Raw genomic sequence first — 20133 nt, 5'->3', positions numbered from 1 at the left:
ATGCACCGCTGGTGCTGCATGTACCTAACATGAAGACCTGTGTTTTAAATTATACTTGCAATAATAGTGGCCACTGTTCTGTGAGAAAGACAGTTTGAAAATTATGCATGCTGAATGACAGACTAAATGTTTACATTGCTGCTTATGCTATCATTTTATATTTAAACAAGCTGCTGAGTATTAAAGTCTATGGACAGTCTTTGTATAACAGTTCTGATTTTTAGGTTGGTTTCCTAAGACGAGATTTATGCAATCCCACTTTCCATCTGCTAGTTGTGCTTCTCCGTAACTTTAATCCAATGGCCAATTTAAATCAATCTTACTGAGGTCTCACAACTCCTGAGCGAGTGCTTATACCAGACCTTCTCGGGGGCTGGATGGAGCTGTTAAAGCCATTTGCTTGACCCGCCAGTGATGGAGAGTCAAGGCTCTTGGCTCCCCTGGCGTCCCCCGGGTCGTGTGCAGCCCGCCGGTCGGCGCACGTTTAACTCCAGAGGAGCTGAAACGAATGCTGCCTCCTGTTCAGGCAGCAACCTACAAAAAGGGAAGGGAGATGTGATGAGGGGAGGCGAACCAAGGGTACAGAGCATGTGGTGTGTAGGGAAAATGAGAGTGCTGAAGGTATTGTGGAGGTGTGTGTGGGAAACCAGGCTTCATTACTTCTGGTGTTCACAAAACAACTTGTTTTTCTTGAGCTCATCATTAACGATATATTGCATTTTGCAGTATTTTAGTGGATATAAAGTTCTATTTTTTTCCTGAATGTTTTGAGGCTGCTGAAAGGATGCTGACAGATTGACAAGTTAGAATATTCATCACTTAAAAATTATTAGCTTGTTGTTAAATGATATTTGTAGGAAGTTAGTATTGGAAAATGAATTATTTTTAAGCTCTGCTAGGAATTCTAATTAAAAGCTAAGTTTCATTTTGAATGGGCTCATGCTGATCAAAGCGTGTTATTGGTAAGACTCCCTCACCGTTTCAATAGTTGTAATGTATCTTTATATCTTCCCAGTTTGACATAAAGTCATGGTCTCAATAAAATATGATCTATTGTCTCTCTGTGCAATTCAGTTTGCATTTAGCCATCAGCATAGTCTTCATCATGATCAGTTCAGCAGCTCAGTTCATCATGGAAGTGTTTTCCCTGCAAATGTATGTGACCCAGACATGCATGGGTTTTTGTTTTTTCCTCTTATTAAGTGTCTATATTTTTATTTATTTGTTATTTAAACACCATACAGTGATTATTTCTCACCTCGGAGACCGATTCTGGTGATTTCTTTTTATCTGTCATCCACAGGATAATGCACTTTATCATTATGCGATAATCTAAAGTGCACATATTTTCTGACTTTCAATAATGCATCAGTGAAACTGGTATTTTCAAAGCATGGTGTTATTTGAAAGAGTAATCTCTTTCATATTTGCTCTCTAAAAACTAAATAAATGAATATATATCTAAGGCATTGTGGAAAGTAATCTATACTCTTGAAAAAGCATTGCTTTTAACCAGTATTTCTAGTTCATCTTGGAAAAAGGGTCACTTTGGTACACAAGAAACAAGTTTTCTAAGTGCTTAATTAAATGAAGGTTTCCATAGCTTATGCTATAGTGCAATGATGTAAAAGTCAATTTCCAGTGAGGCATTTTGGTAACTTTCTGCCAAATTTCAAGCAAATCAGTGAGTTCCCAGAACACGATGATATTTCTGGCCTCCATATTTTCTGATTGAATATTTTCTGTCAAGAAGATGTGATCAGCTTCTATTGCTGTGTTTTCACATGAATCTCTCTCAGCTTCATTATAATTTGTATGGACTTAAAGCAACTGGCGTTATAATTTCAGAAATTTTTCAGTTTAGGAGGATAAGCCTAGGGTTTCTGAAGCAAACTGATAGAATTATTTTCTACTTAAATTTTAAAAGTAGCTTTCTTCATTGACACTGGCTTAGTGTACATCCACTGTTCAGGTGCTGCTGTGCACAACACAATTTGCTACTTCGATTCGGTGACCCATGATGGATTTTTTTATTATTATGATTGTAGGAGAGGAGAAATTATCATACCTTAGAATTCAAAATACTGTTTTTTTAAATGGTCAGTACCCTATTAAGGTCACCAATTATGGATTTGATAATTCTCATGACATTATTCACCTCTATATTGTTTCTTGTGGTAAATCAGTATTGTCTGATAAATTTCTTGCACTCAGGAGGAGTTTCTAAGTGATTTCAGAACTCCTCACCAAAATTAGTGCCATATGTTTCAACCTGAAAAAGGCAACGGAGGACTGCTGTATCACACTAACACGCTCACCTTTAGGACCAGAAAGTGCTGGAATAGATCTCTGAGAGGACAAGGGGCTTAGAGTCTCGGGATATGAAGGCAAGCCTGATGCAGAAATGTATTTTGAGGTATCTTTTTTGGTTGCGATGCAAGGGCTTTCAGTAATTTCAGCACTGAAGAACTTTGTCTGTTCAGACAAAGTTTATTTTATAAACCTTGATTGTGAATTAGAGCAATAGAGAAGAAAAATAAGTACAAAATAGAAACACGAAAGATCGCATTTTTACAGCAAGGCTAGAAGAATATGACTGACTGAGGAAAAAATAAAAATAAATATTTTCACAGGAAGAAGGAGAATACCTTTGCCCCACATCCCAAATATTCCCATTCTAGTAATTTCAGTCTCTGCTAACAACGTTATGTTGATCTGGGTGGACAGGAGAGAGCGACTGAAAATATATTACCTTCACACTGCATTTTATCAGAGGAGTCCTGTACACGTCTTTGTAACATGTCACATTAGTTCTAGGTAAGAAATAACTTACTGTTTATATTATATCCATTACATTACAACCTGCTGACTCCACTTAGCTAACATACTGGTTCTTGTGACTGTTTTCACAGCAATGCACAGTTAGTACTGCTATTAGCTGGGGTTATGCATCTGGCTCCCTATTCATTAAACTGAAATATGTTTCTGCAATGCCAGGTGACATTCATAGCCGTAGGTGAAAGAGGCCATTACAACAGTACACGTACTGCTTAAATTCCACTTAATTCCTATTCTGAGCACTGAAGTGGGTCTCAAGTGATACATAGTCCTCTCCACACAGACAAGTTTTACCAGCTTTCACATTTCACCGCAGCTCTTTGAATCATACAAGCCAGTCTTCACCAAAAATTAAACATAATTAATAAACCTTTCAGAACTGCCAAAAATGCAAGCCTCAGAAGTATTCAGGGTTTCAAAGCAGCAAGAATGAGAAATGGGAACTGAGGTGTGAAGAAATGATGAGGCCACAGAAACCACAACATTTGGTGAGAATCAGTAACTTAAACTGATGGAAATGTGGAATGATAACTTGTGCCAAAAATGCGTAAATGAAAGTAGAGAGTGCCAGAAAACCTCCTGGGGCCTGCTGTTGCAGTTTTGCTGATCAGATACACTTTTTTTCCTGAAATGAGAACAGAATGCAGAGTTTTATTGAAAACTCAATACTTTTATAAAACTCAGTACTTTTATAAATACGATTTTGAGATATGGTTGAACTTGCTAGATGAATTATTACCTCACTTTAAAAACAAATAGAGTTTTAAAAGCCCAAGGAAGCAGACCTTTCTTCTATGAAATATCAGTTAATAGATGGGAGTAACTGTGCAGTTCCCATAGTGCCTAGAGGATAACCTGCAACTCAAGCACAATCTTCAGGACGTGGACAGAGGTGGTTAATTTACTTGGTAGTTCACATTGGCTTCTCTACATAGCTACAAGGCAAAGGAATACCCACAATTAATCCTCAGCATCGGCTCGAGGTGATTAGGATCATGGACTATTCCGTGAAGCAGATTAGCAGCCTGTGGCAGTGAGAGAGTCTAATAGCTTTCCAATGGAAAGCTGTATTTTTTAAGAAACTATACACAGGCTATTTTCCAGGGTCATGTAGGTTTCTTATATTATTTTTGCTTAAAGATATTAGGGATACCTGCAAAGATTGGTTTTATTAGTGCTGTTCTTACACTCAAAAGGATATATCTCTCTTCTTACAATTAATAAATAGAGTAAAAGGAACATTATCCCTGTTTTAGTTATCACTTCTCTGAAATGTGGTTGTTGAAGACAGTTCTTTCTCTCAGCACACAAAGCTCTAACAAAGCTTACAGCTGTTTCAGAGATGTTTTGCTAGCTACTCAGTTGCAGGTGCGACCAGCTTCGGCTAGGAAGGGCATGGTGACCGCTAGACTTTTTCTTGCGTCTGTATCCCCATTCTCGTGCTTGGCTGCTGTAAGGCTACAACGTGATGGTGCTCCCCGCAACTCGAGCTTCTTCTCCGCTTATGGGAATAATCACCTGTGGGCAGATCTTCCCACTTTATAACATCAGAGTGCAGCAGAGGGTCCAGAATACAACAGGCAAAATCATATCAAATCTTTGCTATGTTTCTGACACTCATTGTGAGTTGAGTTAAACGTTTTAACATCTGAACGTTAGAAGAATGGCAGCCATTTGCAGTTTGTTATTTCCATGACACTGAGAGAGCATACTCAAGTTATCTGTTAATGCAGCAGGAGATAGCCTGTGCCCCTAATGTATGTATATTTGCAAGTTGAGAAGTTTAGTCTGCTGTTAATGTTATCGCTACCGTGCCCTGAAATAGAAAACTGCAGGCAGATTGGATTGTGTCAGAGAATGGTAACCATAATAACCAATAACAATCTGCAAATGATAAGCAGCTTTAGTGTTTAAAAATAAAGTTTAAATAGCATTCCAATAGTTCCATGGGCATACTTTTAGATTGTATTTTATTATTCATTAGTTTTTAGGTTGGTTTTGAGATTTAAGATGTGGCATTAATCTTAAATAGGCGTTTAATTATTGCATCTTGAAATAATTTACATTGGTTTATTATATACTAACATTAAAATAAATCTCTTTGAATAAAATGTTCATTATCAACCCTCTTTCAGACATACACTATCTGTAAGGAGGAATTATAGACATCCTACATGACTTTTATGAAATGAGATGAACTTGGAATTTATGACCAGATGTAAATCCAATACATTCAGAAAAGAAATAAGTCTGCTGGAGATGAACACAGAGTATCTCCCATTATCACCACATCCTGGGATGGTGCCCGGTATTTTTGCTGAAATGAAAATCTAAAATAACTAATGTCAAAGGAACCTTTTAACTTGATCCAAAACATGTGGGTTTGGGGGGGGGGAGCTTTAAAAAGAAAGGAAGGTTCATTCAAAACAACTTGGACCACCGTCCAAGTCTCCTCTCTTTTTTTCCCCATAACTTAGAGATAAAGGTGTTTAGCAGGAGTCTGGGAAACTCACAGTTTCTACCCATCTTGAAGGAATATGAGCCTTCCCTGCACAAGAGCATGGTGCTACTATCAAGCTGTTAATTGTTCTGGGTTAATTTGTTTTCAGTCTCCCTTGCTTAGACTGTTCTACCATTTTCATAAAATAGTCAAATATTTCTTAGAATACACAGAGTTATTTCCCAGTTGCTCTAACTACAGCAACGCTATGATTACTAGTGTATTCATACAAAGAGTAACTCTTGTCATAAGAAGAATTGAAGAACACCCATTCAAAATGCACTAAAGTTTAGAGGGATAAGAAGACCCCAGTTTCACATCCTTTCTGTAGTTGTTTCAGGGCAATAGCACTTTCAGAGGTGTTAGCTAGCCACAGTTTATAGCGTTGGAAGTGAGGTGCCCTCAGTTATCCTGAGCACCATTGGAGAAAACGGATGGTAGAGCTAAACCTCATAGGAAAAACTGCAAATTGCTTGCTCATCATTATTTTTGCTATATTTTTAGCACTTTTTTAGTGGTAGTATGCGATAAGTTAGTTTGGAAGGTAGATAATTCAAGAGAAATAACTCTTGCTCTCTGGGTTCTTATTTAAAAGGGGATGAGTTCTTTGAAGATTTCTGCTACAGGTAAATGAAAAAGGAAAATAGCAGCCCTGCCAAAGTACCGTTGAGAGTGAAACATTTCTTGTGTTTACAAGAAACAGTTCTTGTTGCTAGCTGTGCAAAAGGAAGTTGCAAGCTCTTGACATTCTTCACTGGAATTTGAATTTCAATCTGGATTAGGTAAGGGCGACTCAATTGCTTTCCATTAGAGTTCTTGAAGGAAAAATAGTTGTTACTGTTGGATGTAAGTTGAGAGACTCGTGTTTATCAAGGAACGTCTGTTTAGTCTATTAACCTTGACAACCATGTCAGCAGTTTTTCTGTTTGTTTTCCCAAAGGCACTATGCTGAAGTATTATGATATACAAAGTTATTTATAGTGTAGACAGTTCATAGCTATGCGTAGAATACGTGGGTCAAAGATCAAATACTAGAGTTAAATGTAATCCTGCAAAACAATTTGAAAAGTCTTTCTGCTTAACTTTTGAAAATTATAAACAGTGAGATGGAATTACCTAAAACGTCAATGTGAACCAGTCATTTTTCGAAGAATTTGGTATGGTTTCACAGAACAGTTGAGGTTAGAAAGGACCTCTAGAGATGGTCTAGTCCAGCCCCGCCTTGCTCAGAGCAGGATCCGCTAGATCACCTTGTCCAGCTGGGTTTTGAATATCTCCAAGCATGGAGACTCCACAATCTCTCTGGGTAACCTGTTCCAGTGTTTGACCACATTTACAGTACGAAAAGCTTTTTTTCTTATGTTTAAACAGAATTCCCTATGTTTCAGTTTATGCCCATTGCCTCTTGGCCTTTCACTGGTCACCACTGAGAAGAGTCTGGCTCTGTTTTCTTTATCCCATGGCATCATGTATACATTAACAAATTTGTATGAAAGGAACAAAATGTACAGAAACAATTAGAGGAAACAAAGTCTGCACACATGGCTACACCTGCGTTTGTACTTGCTCCCTTCTGTTAACAGACCTTTAATATTATTATTGCTACTGAGTTCTACAAATGAGTAAGAACTACTCTGGAAAGAGTTCTATACAGTAGAAAGATGGAGAAGTGCTTTATTTTACCTGTCATTTCAGACTGTAGTCTTGATTCTCATGGTCCAGCCTCCAGATAGTTATTTTTCTTGTGTGTGAAGCCTGGATCTTAAGCCCCAGCCTGGCTCAAGGTGGGTTTGTGTGCTGGTGTAGCTCTTTTCGTGCGTCTTCAAGCGCCTGTCCTGCTGGGAGGTGCCAGTGGAGGAGAGGAGCAATCCCCCCTGTGGCAGAGTCCTCAGCTGTGTTTCTGTATGCTTTTCTGAAAAGCTGTTGCTGTGTTCTTGACACCTTCTGCCTTCACCCCAGTTCTGTTGCTGTCCTAAACTTGATCTCTTAGTGGAGTCTCCACCACAGAGGTTTTTCCGTTGCCCCTTTTTGCTGGTTCAGCCTGTTCAGCCCAGCCATCCCAGCTCCGTGTCAGCGTCGTTCTGCCTGCTCCATGCTGGTCCCCTCTCCATGGCCACCTCATAGTCCCAGGCTAGTCAGCCAGCCGACTGTCCTAATGCAGGCCTTTTCAAATCCTATTTCATTGCCTGCTTTTCTGGAGAGTTTTTCTTGCAGTCTGAATTTGTGCCTCCTGGCCTGGCTATTTTAGCCCCTCCTTGATGTAGGTCACACTGCTTCCTTGTCTGCAGTCTGGATTTCTGCTGTTTCCATTTGCACTTCCTCTCCAGTCTCAGCGTTACTGGATGCCTGCTCCTCTCCTTCCCACTCCCACTTCTGAGCTTGCTCTTTTTATGTGGGTCATGATTTTCTCATCTGTACTACCTTCCCTCAAGGAGCAGGGTTATTGAGAGCAGCAGAGAAACACCGACCTACCAGTGCTGCCTAGCCCTATGCTCCACTGAACCATCGGAGAAGGTTGCACAGAGGAGCTCCACCGCTACCACTTCGCTCGCAGGGAAACACAGGTCATTCAGGAGTGCTGTGATAAATTTAAACACGCTTAGTGAGGATGTGATTTTTGCAGACTTCAGCTCTTGAACTAAAAAGGCTACATGCAGATTTGCTCTCCAGAGCTGTAAGACAAACTTGGGTACCTGTCATGATGTTTCAGTCCTAGAGAGCAATGAGCAATTCAGCTTATTTACTGTCCAAGCTGCCAGACTCTGGCTGCTTGTACTGGCTGTAGTGAGAATTACTTGTGACGTCTAAGTCACTTATGGTGACACTCTAAACAAAGCCTTAAATCTCAGTTGAGTATTTATGAACTGTAATCCTCCCTTCCACTGATTTCAAATTCATGCCCAAAGTATAGGAGCTGATGGAACCGTTCAAAAAAAGGTCACCAGAATTTTTACACATAGCCATATTAATTCCTTATTCCTGATCGTGGAACAGTTGTGATAGTCTTGCTGAATGTTTTTCAAGCACAGTTGTGAGGGCGATACCCAACAAGAGAGCAATCAAGTTACAGCACCCAAATTTCAGTTGCTTGGAAGAGCTCGGTCAGACAAGTGAAGTAATGGGTGACTATACTAGCTTTGTCTAGTACTGACAAGTGTGTGGTTTCATGCTAAAAAACTATGTAGCAAAGCTTGGGCAATTATGTTCACACTAGTAAGATTATGCAACCATAATTTTCCAGTATCAGTAATGGTAACCATCTTGGACAAGTGATTATTGCATCCTATGTAGTAGTATCTTATTTCTGTTTTCTACCCTGATGCAGGAATGTAGCATGTTTTGTTTATTTTGTGAGCATACAATATTTTGATATTACTTGTTTGAAATGTAATTTTCAATTGATATAATGTGAAGTGACCAGTTTGGCTATTTTGTAAATGTATGGCTGGAAGATAGTGAAGGCAAGTAAAATTATTGTCTTCTGATTTATAATTTGCTCTTTTTCAAGAGCATATAACTTGTTTTTCAGTTCTGTTTATGAATACATACAATAGCTTAAAAAAATCTAGAAGCATGAATCATATCACATATGATCAACGGAAGACCAAAGGTCTGTTTTGACAGAAAAGGCAGATTGAGAGAAGAATGTTCTACTAATTCATGTGAAGAAACTGAGGTCATAAAGATCTACTTAAAATAAGCAAAAAGAAAAAAAACAGGGAAGACATTTACAATGTATTGGAACTGCATCATTTGAAATTGTTCTGAGGAAGAAATCTAGACGTCTTTCCTCTATGGAAGATGATAAAGTTTACAAAGGCGCCACGTGCCAGAATAATACTATCCCAAATTGTTTGAATGCTATTTGTCTTCAAGGTGTCTTGTCACTAAATATTGTGCACGTTATATTAACATGATTCAATATATATAAGGGCAAGCATATCACATTTTTCCTCCTTCAGACATAACGTATTCACTGCATGAGTGTATTTTCCTAACACTTGCATAAAATTCTGATTGTGGGACGTAGTGATGGCGGCAATGCAAACTATAAGGGATTTAGAAGACTAAGCCGAGAGGGGAATGCTCTTCCTAGGGCTCTTGGAAAGCTGTTTTGATGGCGGTTTCTGTTACAGGATGCTAGCTGGTGGCCCCTTCCCCAGCTGTGAAGGACGGCCTTTACCAGAGGGCAATATGTCTGTGTGTCAGGCTTACTGTATGCTACAAGAGATTTGTTTTTAAAGCCCCATTGTAATACTGGATTTGGAGTGCCGTCAGTGAACCGGTCTCTGAAGTCTTTTAGTCTTTCAGCCTGCTCTTTGGCTGCTCTCACACTTGCCTGCTCTTCCTCAGGCAAATTCCTCTTTAACTTACTCGGAAGTAAAGGGCATGGCCTCAGGCTTTGCTGTCCTGACACCGTCTCACACACGGGATCCCGCGTTGTTGCGGTAGCGGGTATCACCGACCTGTTGCAAAGCGCCCAGGTGAAGCTGCAGAGCGATTCGCTGGCCGGGCAGCCTGGAAAAGGAAGCAGTGAAGTGACTGAACCGCAGCGAAACAATCCGGAAATGAGTCGTGTTTATTTACGCACATGTGTGACAGATAGTCAGACACCGCTCCGTAGAGACCCCTGAAGTTAGCCGAGGAGTCAGCGGCAAATTTAGATGGGCTCGGTGAACTGGCAGGCTGTAAGCGGTCTGCCCCCGCGGCCCTGCACGCCGCCCTCCGCGCTGGCCCGCGCTGCAGCGCTGGCTCGGGCCGCGGCGGGGGCAGCCGAGCGCCGGCGGGCGGGAGGGCGGCGGGACGCGCCCGCGCTGCCGCCGCGCTGCCCGGCCCAGGGCCGGGGCGGCCGGCTCGCCGCGGCTCTGCCGACCCCGCTGGGGCTCGCAGCCAACCGGGCGGCCGCCAGCAGCATGTGACGAGGAGCAGGCGGTGCGGGAGCGGCCCGGCCCGGCTCGGCTCGGCTCGGCTCGGCTCGGCTCGGCTCGGCTCGGCCCGGCCCGCGGCGGCGCGGGCAGCGCGGGCAGCGCCTGAGCGCGGCGCGGCTGCTGCGCGCCCTGCCGCCGCCGCCGCCGCTTCGCCTGGCTGCTGCGGTCGTTGCTGGGTGCCGTTTTCAGACCGTCACTTCCTCAGCTGCTTGCAGCGAGGGGTTTTGTTTTCGTGTCTGCGAGCAATATTTAAAGAGCAGTGCGAGCGTGGGAAACAACTGTTGGGGCTGTGTTGCAGCTGCCTCGCTGAAGCGCAGGAGTTGAAGATGCAGCTGAAGACCTTACTTTAGATGTTTGGGACGCTGTGGACAACTAGTGCCGGCTCGTGAAGGTGCAGCTATGTACCTTTTTGGCAGTGAGGATTATGAAGTGGTAAGATGTGAACTCAGGATCTTTTTTTTTTGAGCTTGAATATCTCTCAGAATTTATTGGGCAGCTTTGAATTTCTGTCAATGCTTTCTGTAGCTGAACTTCAGTACTTACAGATTTGCTTACTTTCACAGTGAGGTTTTTCTGCAAGTTATTCGAATAGTGAGATACCATTTGCTAGATAAACTTATTTTTCTTGTCGTGTTTATCACACTGTGATATTGAAAATACTCAATTTTTGACTATTATGGGACTATTCAGAGTTTGGGATAAGCAAAACCATACTTCCATATAATTGAGAGTTTGTTTCGTGGATTGTCATTCAGCTAGATTACAACTAGCTGCAGCCACTTACAGAACTGAAATTAATTGTATATTTGTGGGGATGCTGCCAAACTGTTTCTTTTGTGCAGAAATTCAAAACATGTCGTTGTAATGTAATGTTCATCCAAAGGGCTAACTTAAACCCCCCCAACACATTAATATCTGACACCCTTTTAACTTCATTATTTGTGTACAACTGTTTTACATAAGCTGATGCTGCAAGAGAAAATGTGAAGAAAACCAAAAATAACTGTGCATTGTCGCGTGGCATTGGCATCTGACATAAAAGTTTGCAATTTGCAGCTTCAGGGTCAAGTGCTCCTTCGTAACCAAAATGGATAGGTTCTTCCACCCACACAAAACTCATGACCGGATCAAGACCTAAGGCGCTTTGGGGAAAAGTAATATGTCCAAAATGTTTTCATGACTTATTCCATAGGTCATCCTAGATACATTTTGCATGTTAAAAAGTGGCACATTCTTTACATAAAACTTGCAATTGCAATGCCTTGTTTTGATTATTGAAGTTATTCTCTTGAAGTCTGAAAGCGCCTTTTATGGCTTTCTGGGTTCTACAACGCATTTTAAGGAAGTAATTTAGTTATTTTGATGGTTTTTTCCTTGTTTCTTAATTCCAAACAGCTATGTTTTTGAGATTCAGGAAACATAGAAAAAATGGTTGAGAAAATGATTTAAACACAGCTGTTTGCACATTGAACCCTCGTGTGTGCATGAGTCTCTCAAACTTTCACAAACCAAGCGGAGCAATTGGCCAGAACTGTCAGGAGACAGCTCTCACGCACAAGTGAAACTGTTCTGTGCAACTTGGTGCGTTTTCACCCCAGTTTCTAGTTTAATATATTATACTTTCTTACCTACTTAGTATGATTACGTTATTAGTTTCTACAAAGCACTAAACAACATGACGTTGCCGTAATTATGTTATGGATTGATATGGTTTTGTACGCATAGCTTTGGGCTTGAAATATTAAAGTGCCTTGAAAGTAACCTAGGTGATTCAAGAATGGTGTCGGGGTTTTGGACTCCAGCGTATCTCTCAATCTCTTTTCTTGCTGCCATTTCAATTTGTAAAAATATTCTCTGTATTCTCTGTGTCATAAAGAAAAGCTTAATGTTAAGACACCTGTTCCAGGCAGGTGGGGCATCTGATTCCAGTCCCTCTTCTGCTACAGAGTTAAGCAAAGCAGAACACCATAGATAGAAAAAAAAAGTAAGTAGTCCACCATCAACTGTGCATTTTCTTCCTTTGGTATCTCTAGAGGTCCATGAAACCAAAATGTACTGCTCTGTTCAAACAAAATGTTTTGATAAGTTCAAGCTGAAATATCATTTATAGTTGTTCACCTTTTGAGCAAGGTAATTATGGGGAAATTATGGGCGTTTTTGGTGTTATTTTGGCAACTAAACGTAACAAGATGTTTGCTTTACCCAGTGAGAAGATTTTAATGGGCTATTCTCCTAAAATCACCAGAAAATAAAATGGATGACCTGCAGAAAGCTTAAAGGACATTGGCATTGTTCAGTAAAACCTAGAATGAATGTAAGACTTCTTTTTGTACAAATCTGTAGTTCATGAAGCCATATGCTCTGCACTGTGGAAAAGGCATTTGTTTTATCATCAAACACAAAGTGAGTGAAAAGAGTGACAGTGAAGATTCTCTTAAGTTCACTATTACTTTTGAATATGAGAAATACGCTCAGAAATATGAGCATCTGAAGTAATATTCTAACTCATTTAAAGTTAATGATGAAACTCCAGAGACTGGTGCAGCGAGGTTCTGCGGTTAGTGTCCTCTTTACCTTTTTGTTCCTGTGCATAAGTGTACTTGGATTATTAGTTTATTGTCTGTGCAAAATAAGCCTAGATATCTGAGAGCACCGCTAATCAATTTTTACATTATTTCCAGCAAAGTCAGGTTTCTAGCTAAACAAAAATAATACTGCTTCAGGCTTGGTCATCAAAAGACAATGCTGGGGTTATGACCAGTCAATATTCACAAAAATTAATGTGTCACTTCATGGCATGTGGCAAATGATATATTTTTGAAATCACTAGTAAAACCACATAGCTGTGGGCCTCTCCTGTTTGAATGAATTTTTGCATAAATGTTCAGACTCAGGATATTGAGTGTCTTTGACATTGCATTTTAGTACTGTATACATCAGGCAGCCACTCATTAACCTCTTAAGAACTGGTGGTATAAACATATAACATTATCTTTTGGAACATGCGCTAAACGCATGAGTATAGTGAAGTGAAGTGCATGAGTATAGTAAGCAATTTAATTTCATAAATACAGGAAGGTATCAGAAGCTACAGGCCAAGCACTCTCATTTGTGGAAACAATTTGTTTCTATAGGGTTTTTTGTTTGTTTGCAAAATAAACCTCTGGTACTAGAGTAAAAGCAGAACAGAAAATTGGAGCTCATTTTCCTGGCTGTCAGGTAAATTGTCCACTACATCTACTTCCCAAAGCCAAAGCGTCTAGAAGTTGCTCCAAATGATTTTTTTAGCTATTGCATAAGGGATGAGAGAAACATAACAGCGTTACGGCTGTGTCTTTGCGAGGCTTCTGCTGGCTCATGCTCTTGGCCCAGCAGGGCATTTCCCGTCGCCACGGACCCTGCCGTCTTGCTGCCTCTCTTCAGTTCCTTGCAGGACGTGAGGGCCCTGGGCACCTGTAGCCAGGTTGCCTCCGCGGACTCTGGAAGAGCACCTTGGGCGTAGGTGTGCGCCAAGGCTTACAGCGGCCGCCTGCATTTCATCAATCACGTGGTCAGTCCGTTGGCATTTCCTACTTAGGCCCTCCAGGCAGCCTGTCCCGGTGGAAGTTTTGGGCTCTGCTGTGGTGGAACGGTTGCATGCCATGATGATAAGTGTAGTATTAATTAGGATTGCTTTTGAGAAGAGCCTAACTGTTGGAAAGGGATCTTCCAACGTATCTTCCATGGTATCTGATACCAGAGTGTAAGTCTGATGCAGGGAGGAGTTTTCTTGCTAATTGTTCATTTAAAGTAAATCATTTAATTTTATTCATTTTTTGATTAGATATGCAGTTCCTGAGGTCAGCTAGCACTTTATTTAGATATAAGTCGTAATTAAACTTACAGCCTGTCTAGAGGGAAATGACGCAGGTCAGTGTATGTGCTAGTCCAGGAAAAAAGCACGATGATGTAGGAAATTATTTAACTCCCCAAAACATCAGGTCATACTAGTTATCCTCTGAAACTTCCATAATTGAGAAAAAAATCTGATGATTGAATTTTAAAAGTTTTAGCATAAAATATTATTCAATGCCTTATCAGTGAATAACGCTAATCCTTTGAATCCAATTTAGAAAGGGAGGCTTGAACTGTATGTATTTAACTTCCCATTAAGAAACGATACGCCTAACGAGTGTCTTGTTTCCCCTCAGAAATAATTTTGAAGTCAATGGCTGTACTAGCCTATCCGCAATAGGAGTTGTCCCAGGTGAGCAGTATCACCACACTGAGTATGTTGCTGCAGTCACCTTGCTTTCTTTTTCTGGACCAGTTGTTAAATTACTGTTTTTTCTACGCAATGGAAGAATTTAAATAGGAAAGTTGAAAAGGTCTGTGGCCCCAGAGTAGCCCATAGATGGGTGTCATGTACATTAGAGAGGTAGGAAATGTAAAAGGTCTCATGTTGAAGAAAAAACTGAACCTGTGAATCTGAACAAAAAAGGAGATACTTGACTGCAGCTCTGAGAGGACAGCATCACCTGGAAGAAGTGGAACACTTTTACCTTCAGTGTCTGCCTGTTGAGGGCACTGTGAGCTCTGGGGCTTCTGTTCTTCTTCGGTGCCCTGGGAGCCCCCTTAATTCAGATGTGTGGATTCCCCTCTCTTCAGGGTGGGTGCTGAATTTACACGTAGCAATGAGCTTGGTATTGCAGTGCCTGCAAGTCAGTTCTCCCTCTTGGTTTAATTATGTATCTAGAAAGGCTTAATAAAGTCTAATCTCCAAAACTGCTGGGAAACTGGCTTGTTGAACATTCTTTAATTAGTTAATGCTGTTTACAGAGATTTTTAAAGTATCACAAGAATGCAATACTTTTATAATTTTTTGTGACTAGAGAAATAGAGTGTTTTGATAAAGATGATATTTTGTTACATTGTGTATATGGTTTATTATAAGCCTATACCAAACCCCCCCCCAAAAACTCTGATAGCTTCCTGAGCGTTTGTCAGTATAATAGTATTGCCTTTGTGTTTTGTGTTCTCTAGTTTTTTTCATATATCCCAGGTGACGGAGCATGCAGATAATGGGATCATGCTTTCAGGAAGTAATACCTGATGTTCAGTATTTAACCTCCTTGTTTTTTCCCTATTACTCCTAGTTACACATATGGTTAAAATATTACCAAAATATGCTTTCTGCTTTATTGCATACAACTTCCAAACTTTTGTTATCAAGTAACTATTTTTAGTTTTCTTAAGACACTCAAAAATTTACTCATAAACTCTTACTTTTCCTAGATTTACAGTTGTTTCTTTGAAAATGTCCTTATGAAGAATGGCAAAACCTTTTTATCATTTCAGTAAATTGGTTGTGCTGTCCAGAGCAAATGTATACCCATGTTATGTTTGCTTTGTAAATCCAGCAGTTGTCACTTGCATTCTCCAGGCAAGAATTTAAAAGCTGTCCAAGTACATTAAATCTTCAATTCCCTGGAGTTTGCCTATGTCCTTCTGTAGGATGGAGTACTTCTCATACAATATTAAGTAAACGATGTTGATAGATGCCACTTATACTTATGGCACCTGAAGGGTAGCGTTATATTCTGAAAGCCTGAAAATCTGTCTGGTAAATGTCTAAAGGAGTGGAAGATCTCGAAGCAGTCAAAAAGCATTCAGGTGTGAGAATAATTGCTTTTTAAGTGCCATTAGTGAATCATTCAATCCTTGATTCCATTTGAAGCAGGCATACTGTTTATTGAGTAATTTTGCTGTGAGAATGGAAAACCCACCTATTTGAAAAATTTGCTACTGTAAGTCCTGGAAATCAGTAGAGATAAGACATTGATGTGTTTTAGCGTTTATTTTGAGTTATCAGTACTTACCTTATTTAATAAACTGACTAAAGAGAGAAAAGATAATAAAGGTGTTCTCTAAAATTGGAGAGAGTCGCATGTAACTGTTTAGTAATAGTATTCTTTTTTTATCGTACTGCAGATAAACAAAGGAACATGCCTAAAAATTGTACGTGAGGATTGCTTCTTTGGGGAGCATATTCACTTGAATTGCAAGTTTCTTATTACGAGCACAATTCTGCAAATTACCTATGGCAGAAATCTGTAAAAATTTAATCCAGAGATTTTGCAATTACTTTTTTTTTTTCCTCTTAGTGTTCAGTCTAAGGGAACAGCTGTTAATACTGTATTCAGATGAGTAAATTGTGTAACATGCAACAGCGATGTGAATGTATTTTGAAGAGTGGAGAAAGAATAATCTGATGGTTTAGAAGCAGAGTGGAAAGGTAGAAAAATTAAATGTAGCCTCCAAACTTTATTCCAGAGTCATGTGTCCATCCTTGGACATATCATTTGACATTCTTATTCTGTGCCTTTAAAATGTTCGGTGGTACCTCGTTCTGTTTTGGTAATGACAGAGCTTTAACTTGTTATTGTTGGTAAATTACTTTAAAAATACCTGCTTTACATGTAATGAATGCTAGTGTTTGATTAATTGTCAATTATAAATGTTGTACATGTGTGCTAGGAATGGAGTTATTCTTGCCTAAAAGAGGGGTTTAGTAAGAAGAGCTCTCTGTGGTAGAAAGATGCTTTGACGTATAGAGTTGAATGGGGATTTATGTCACCCTTCGCAACCCTTTGCCCATGGTTTCTCTGCAGCAGCCAAAGCGTAGAAGCAATACAGTTTTTCTTTCCTAAATTGGAAAAATGAGGTTCATTCTGTATGGCATCGTTCCCCATCACTAGCTCAGAGATGTCTCAGCTGTATTTTAAGCATTGCATATTAGTTTTGGGATTCCCCTGAGGGAAGCCTGGGAGAGCTGCTGGCTCGGATTGTGTAGCGGAATGGCTCCTGAAGTAGTTTCAGTTGGGATAGGAAAAACATTAAGGAGGAAAACCTTAATGAGCTCATGCAGAGAGAGGTATAGATCATTTCTCCGTTACTCCCAAAGACATCCAGCCTGCTTTCCAGTTAGTGAATTGTGCGAATGGGGTGACCGTACTACTTTTTTTCCAGGGTAAAGCAGGTGTTTAGACTAACTCCCCCCCCCCCATAATTTCTGTGTATCTGAAGTAGATTTTTATTTTAATAACTGTATTATTGTTGGACTTTTGTATACCTTTGTTCTCTCATCTCCACTGAGACTGAGTCTCGTCCAGACTGAGGGTGGAGCCTTTTTGAATACCGACAGTGTATTCAAGAGATTTTTACTATCGCCTTCCCCTACGCCTAACTGCATGATCCAACACACAAATTGGTAAGGAAAGCATGGGGAGGGCCACAGAGGTGATAAGAGCAGGAGGTAGGCTATATGTTCAAGCAAGCTGAATCAAGACAGTGAACTGTCAATTAGCTGTCCTTCGCACAGAGCGTAACATAGATGTTTCAACGCGCAGTATCTTGAAGTATGCTGTGTTCCCTGAAATTAAGAATAGGGACTCTCCCTCAGGCGTTAACTTTTAGAAATACATGTTTCTGATGGAAAATACAAGGCGCAGCAGTGACAACAGTGAACTTGGCTCCTTTCCTGCAAGTTCAGTGCTGAGTGACTTCTGCAGGACGGGGAGGAAGGGAATGAGCGTACCTGCCACGGTGCCGAGAGCTTACAGTGTTTGACAAGCAGCTTTGTAACTGAGATATGCGTAAGAGGGAGCCCAGGAAAATGAACAAAGGTCAAACAGTTTCTGGCTTTTAGAAACCAAACTACAGTGAACGAATCCAAGTGATAAAATGGCAAGGGAGAAAATTACTAGTTGTGTTTATGGAGTAGAGAGGAAGAGATGAGGAGTATGGGATTCGGCCTGGGCTGGCAGGCCTCCTGCAGCTCAGCTCCCGAATGTGCGGAAAAATTAATGAAAGGAAACCAGAGCATTTGTAAATCGCATGGACGGACAGCGCGGGCAAGCAGACTTGAAAGCGTTTTCATATGCATGCCCTGTACCTCTATTCCTCTGGCTACTCCGTTACTTCTTGCCTTCCCTTTCAAACACGCGATGGGCACTGGTGAAAAAACCGGAGGGTGGAGAACAGCGGAGAGCCCCGTCTCTGCATTCCCTCCGCCTGATGGCTCACGGTAGCCCTGAGCACTCACCTCCTTTAACATTTGTGAGCCGGCACCGGCTGGAAAGGAAGCGTGGTCAGGAACTGGCGAGAGTTGGCTTCTAACTGTTGTGGTGTCTCCGAGTCCTGACAGAGCTTTTAAATCACTTGGTCTTCGTCTCAGTTTTTTCATCTGAAGGAAATAAATGTGAGAATGCTACCTACTTCACTACGGGGCTGAGATTTTTAAGTAGTATAAACTTTGCACTGGTAAAATCCTACGGCAGTATGTCTTTTACTTAAAGCAGAAGCTAATATTCGGCCGAGCTCTGTAATTTATTTAATAATATAATGGCAGAATTTGGTAATAAGGAAATGTACAGATGTATCGTCTTGTATACACTGTGACAGAGACACATTTTTTTATTTAGCAAAGTTTTTAAGACAGAATCGAATACATTTTTGATTAAATTAAACCACTGCAGCTAAACTCATAAGGAATATACAGATTTTACTTGTTACACAAAACCACATAGCATTATGGTTCTCTTCTTTTTTTAAATACAGTTCTGTATACAAGTGAAAACAAGGGACCAGAAAAATCAAATCCATTCTCAGCGTACCAAATCTTTCAGTTAAGGCCAACCACGTTAATCGAAACTAAGTGAGCGAGTTCACAAGAAACAGAGGTGTTCTGGAAAGTGCAGTCATGCCTCAGAGAAGTATTAAAAGCATTTATCTGGTTTCAGTTGTGTAGAATTGGTCTCAGAAATACTGTATGACTATATGTTAAAATAGTGTTCTGTTTGAGTAGATAAATGATGGTCATTGTCTTTTTAGGGGAAATATTTAATGATTTGTTAACTAGTTCCAGGGTCATTTTAAGTATGGCAAAGCACTAATCAACCTCTCTTGCTGGAACATTTAGTTCACTGAAGTAAACTAGCATGAACTTCTACAAAAAATGACTTGATGATCAGGAATAACTGAGTTTTTCTTTTCCCTATTGTCATTTGCTCTTCAGGACTTGATGTTAAAAAATATGGCTATTCTTCGGTGAGGGAATTGAATGCAGCCTACTGTAGCTATAACAAGTGTTAATAGTAGAGTCATCTAGCTATAGCAACATAGAGCTAGCAAGCTAATTTGTTGTGCTTCTCTGATTTACGTAGCCAGAATTGAATTAGCGTGAATTCTTCTGCATACCTGTATATATACATTTCTAGGCTTTGGGGAACTATTAACAACTTACTCCCTGTTGTGTCACATATTCCTGTTTACCTAGTTGGCAGGAGATCTGTGAAGCTAGAGAAGTCTTGTGGTAAAAGACACTGTTGTGCATGCTTTAAGTGATCAGTCTATATAACTCTCAGGGTGAAACCCTACACAGAAGGGTTGTGACTATTTAGAAAAAGGTAGTTTGAATGTCTCCAGTCAAAAAAATGGGGCACGTGTATGCTATGAATGAAAACAGTACAAGAAAATTTAAGATTTTACAGGGGCTGCAATGTGCTGCCGCTAACAATGGAGTTATTTTAATGTCTGTTTCCCAGTTAAGCATCTGTGATACTCATTTTGATTACTATGTTGCTCAGTCCAAGGATGGATATAAGTTAGCAGAAGGGGTATAAATACAGGATGTTTTTGTGTGGAAAATTGAAATCGTGACTCCCCTGCAGCATTTATGGGAAGCTGAAGTCAAAAAGGCATGTTCACACTGTCTACTGGCAGTGCCTGACTGCCTAGTGTGGCAGACTGCCTGTTACGCGCGCTCTGTCTCCGGTACTGCTGCTACTCTTCTCCATCAACAGTATGTGAGGTGGTGTCTGGCAGTCT

At 40.4% G+C, this 20133-nt stretch overlaps 1 protein-coding gene across 3 annotated transcripts in view; it reads left to right on the top strand.

Moving 5' to 3' along the window:
- Nucleotides 1–20133, top strand: part of CACNB2 (calcium voltage-gated channel auxiliary subunit beta 2) — a 265965-nt gene that overhangs the window by 132489 nt on the left and 113343 nt on the right. The window contains exon 1 of one of the 3 annotated variants that reach the window (XM_009673671.2): nt 10437–10698. The exons of the other annotated variants lie outside the window; for them this stretch is intronic. Within the exon in view, the coding sequence (XP_009671966.1) occupies nt 10666–10698 (33 nt within the window). The 5' untranslated portion in view covers nt 10437–10665. Of the gene's footprint in view, nt 1–10436; nt 10699–20133 lie in introns of those variants that run through there. 3 annotated transcript variants of the gene reach the window in all.

Source organism: Struthio camelus, chromosome 2 (genome assembly GCF_040807025.1).
Source record: "Struthio camelus isolate bStrCam1 chromosome 2, bStrCam1.hap1, whole genome shotgun sequence".
Taxonomy (NCBI): Eukaryota; Metazoa; Chordata; class Aves; order Struthioniformes; family Struthionidae; genus Struthio; species Struthio camelus.
Note: the sequence above shows the minus strand (reverse complement) of the source record. Positions and strands in the feature narration are given on the sequence as shown.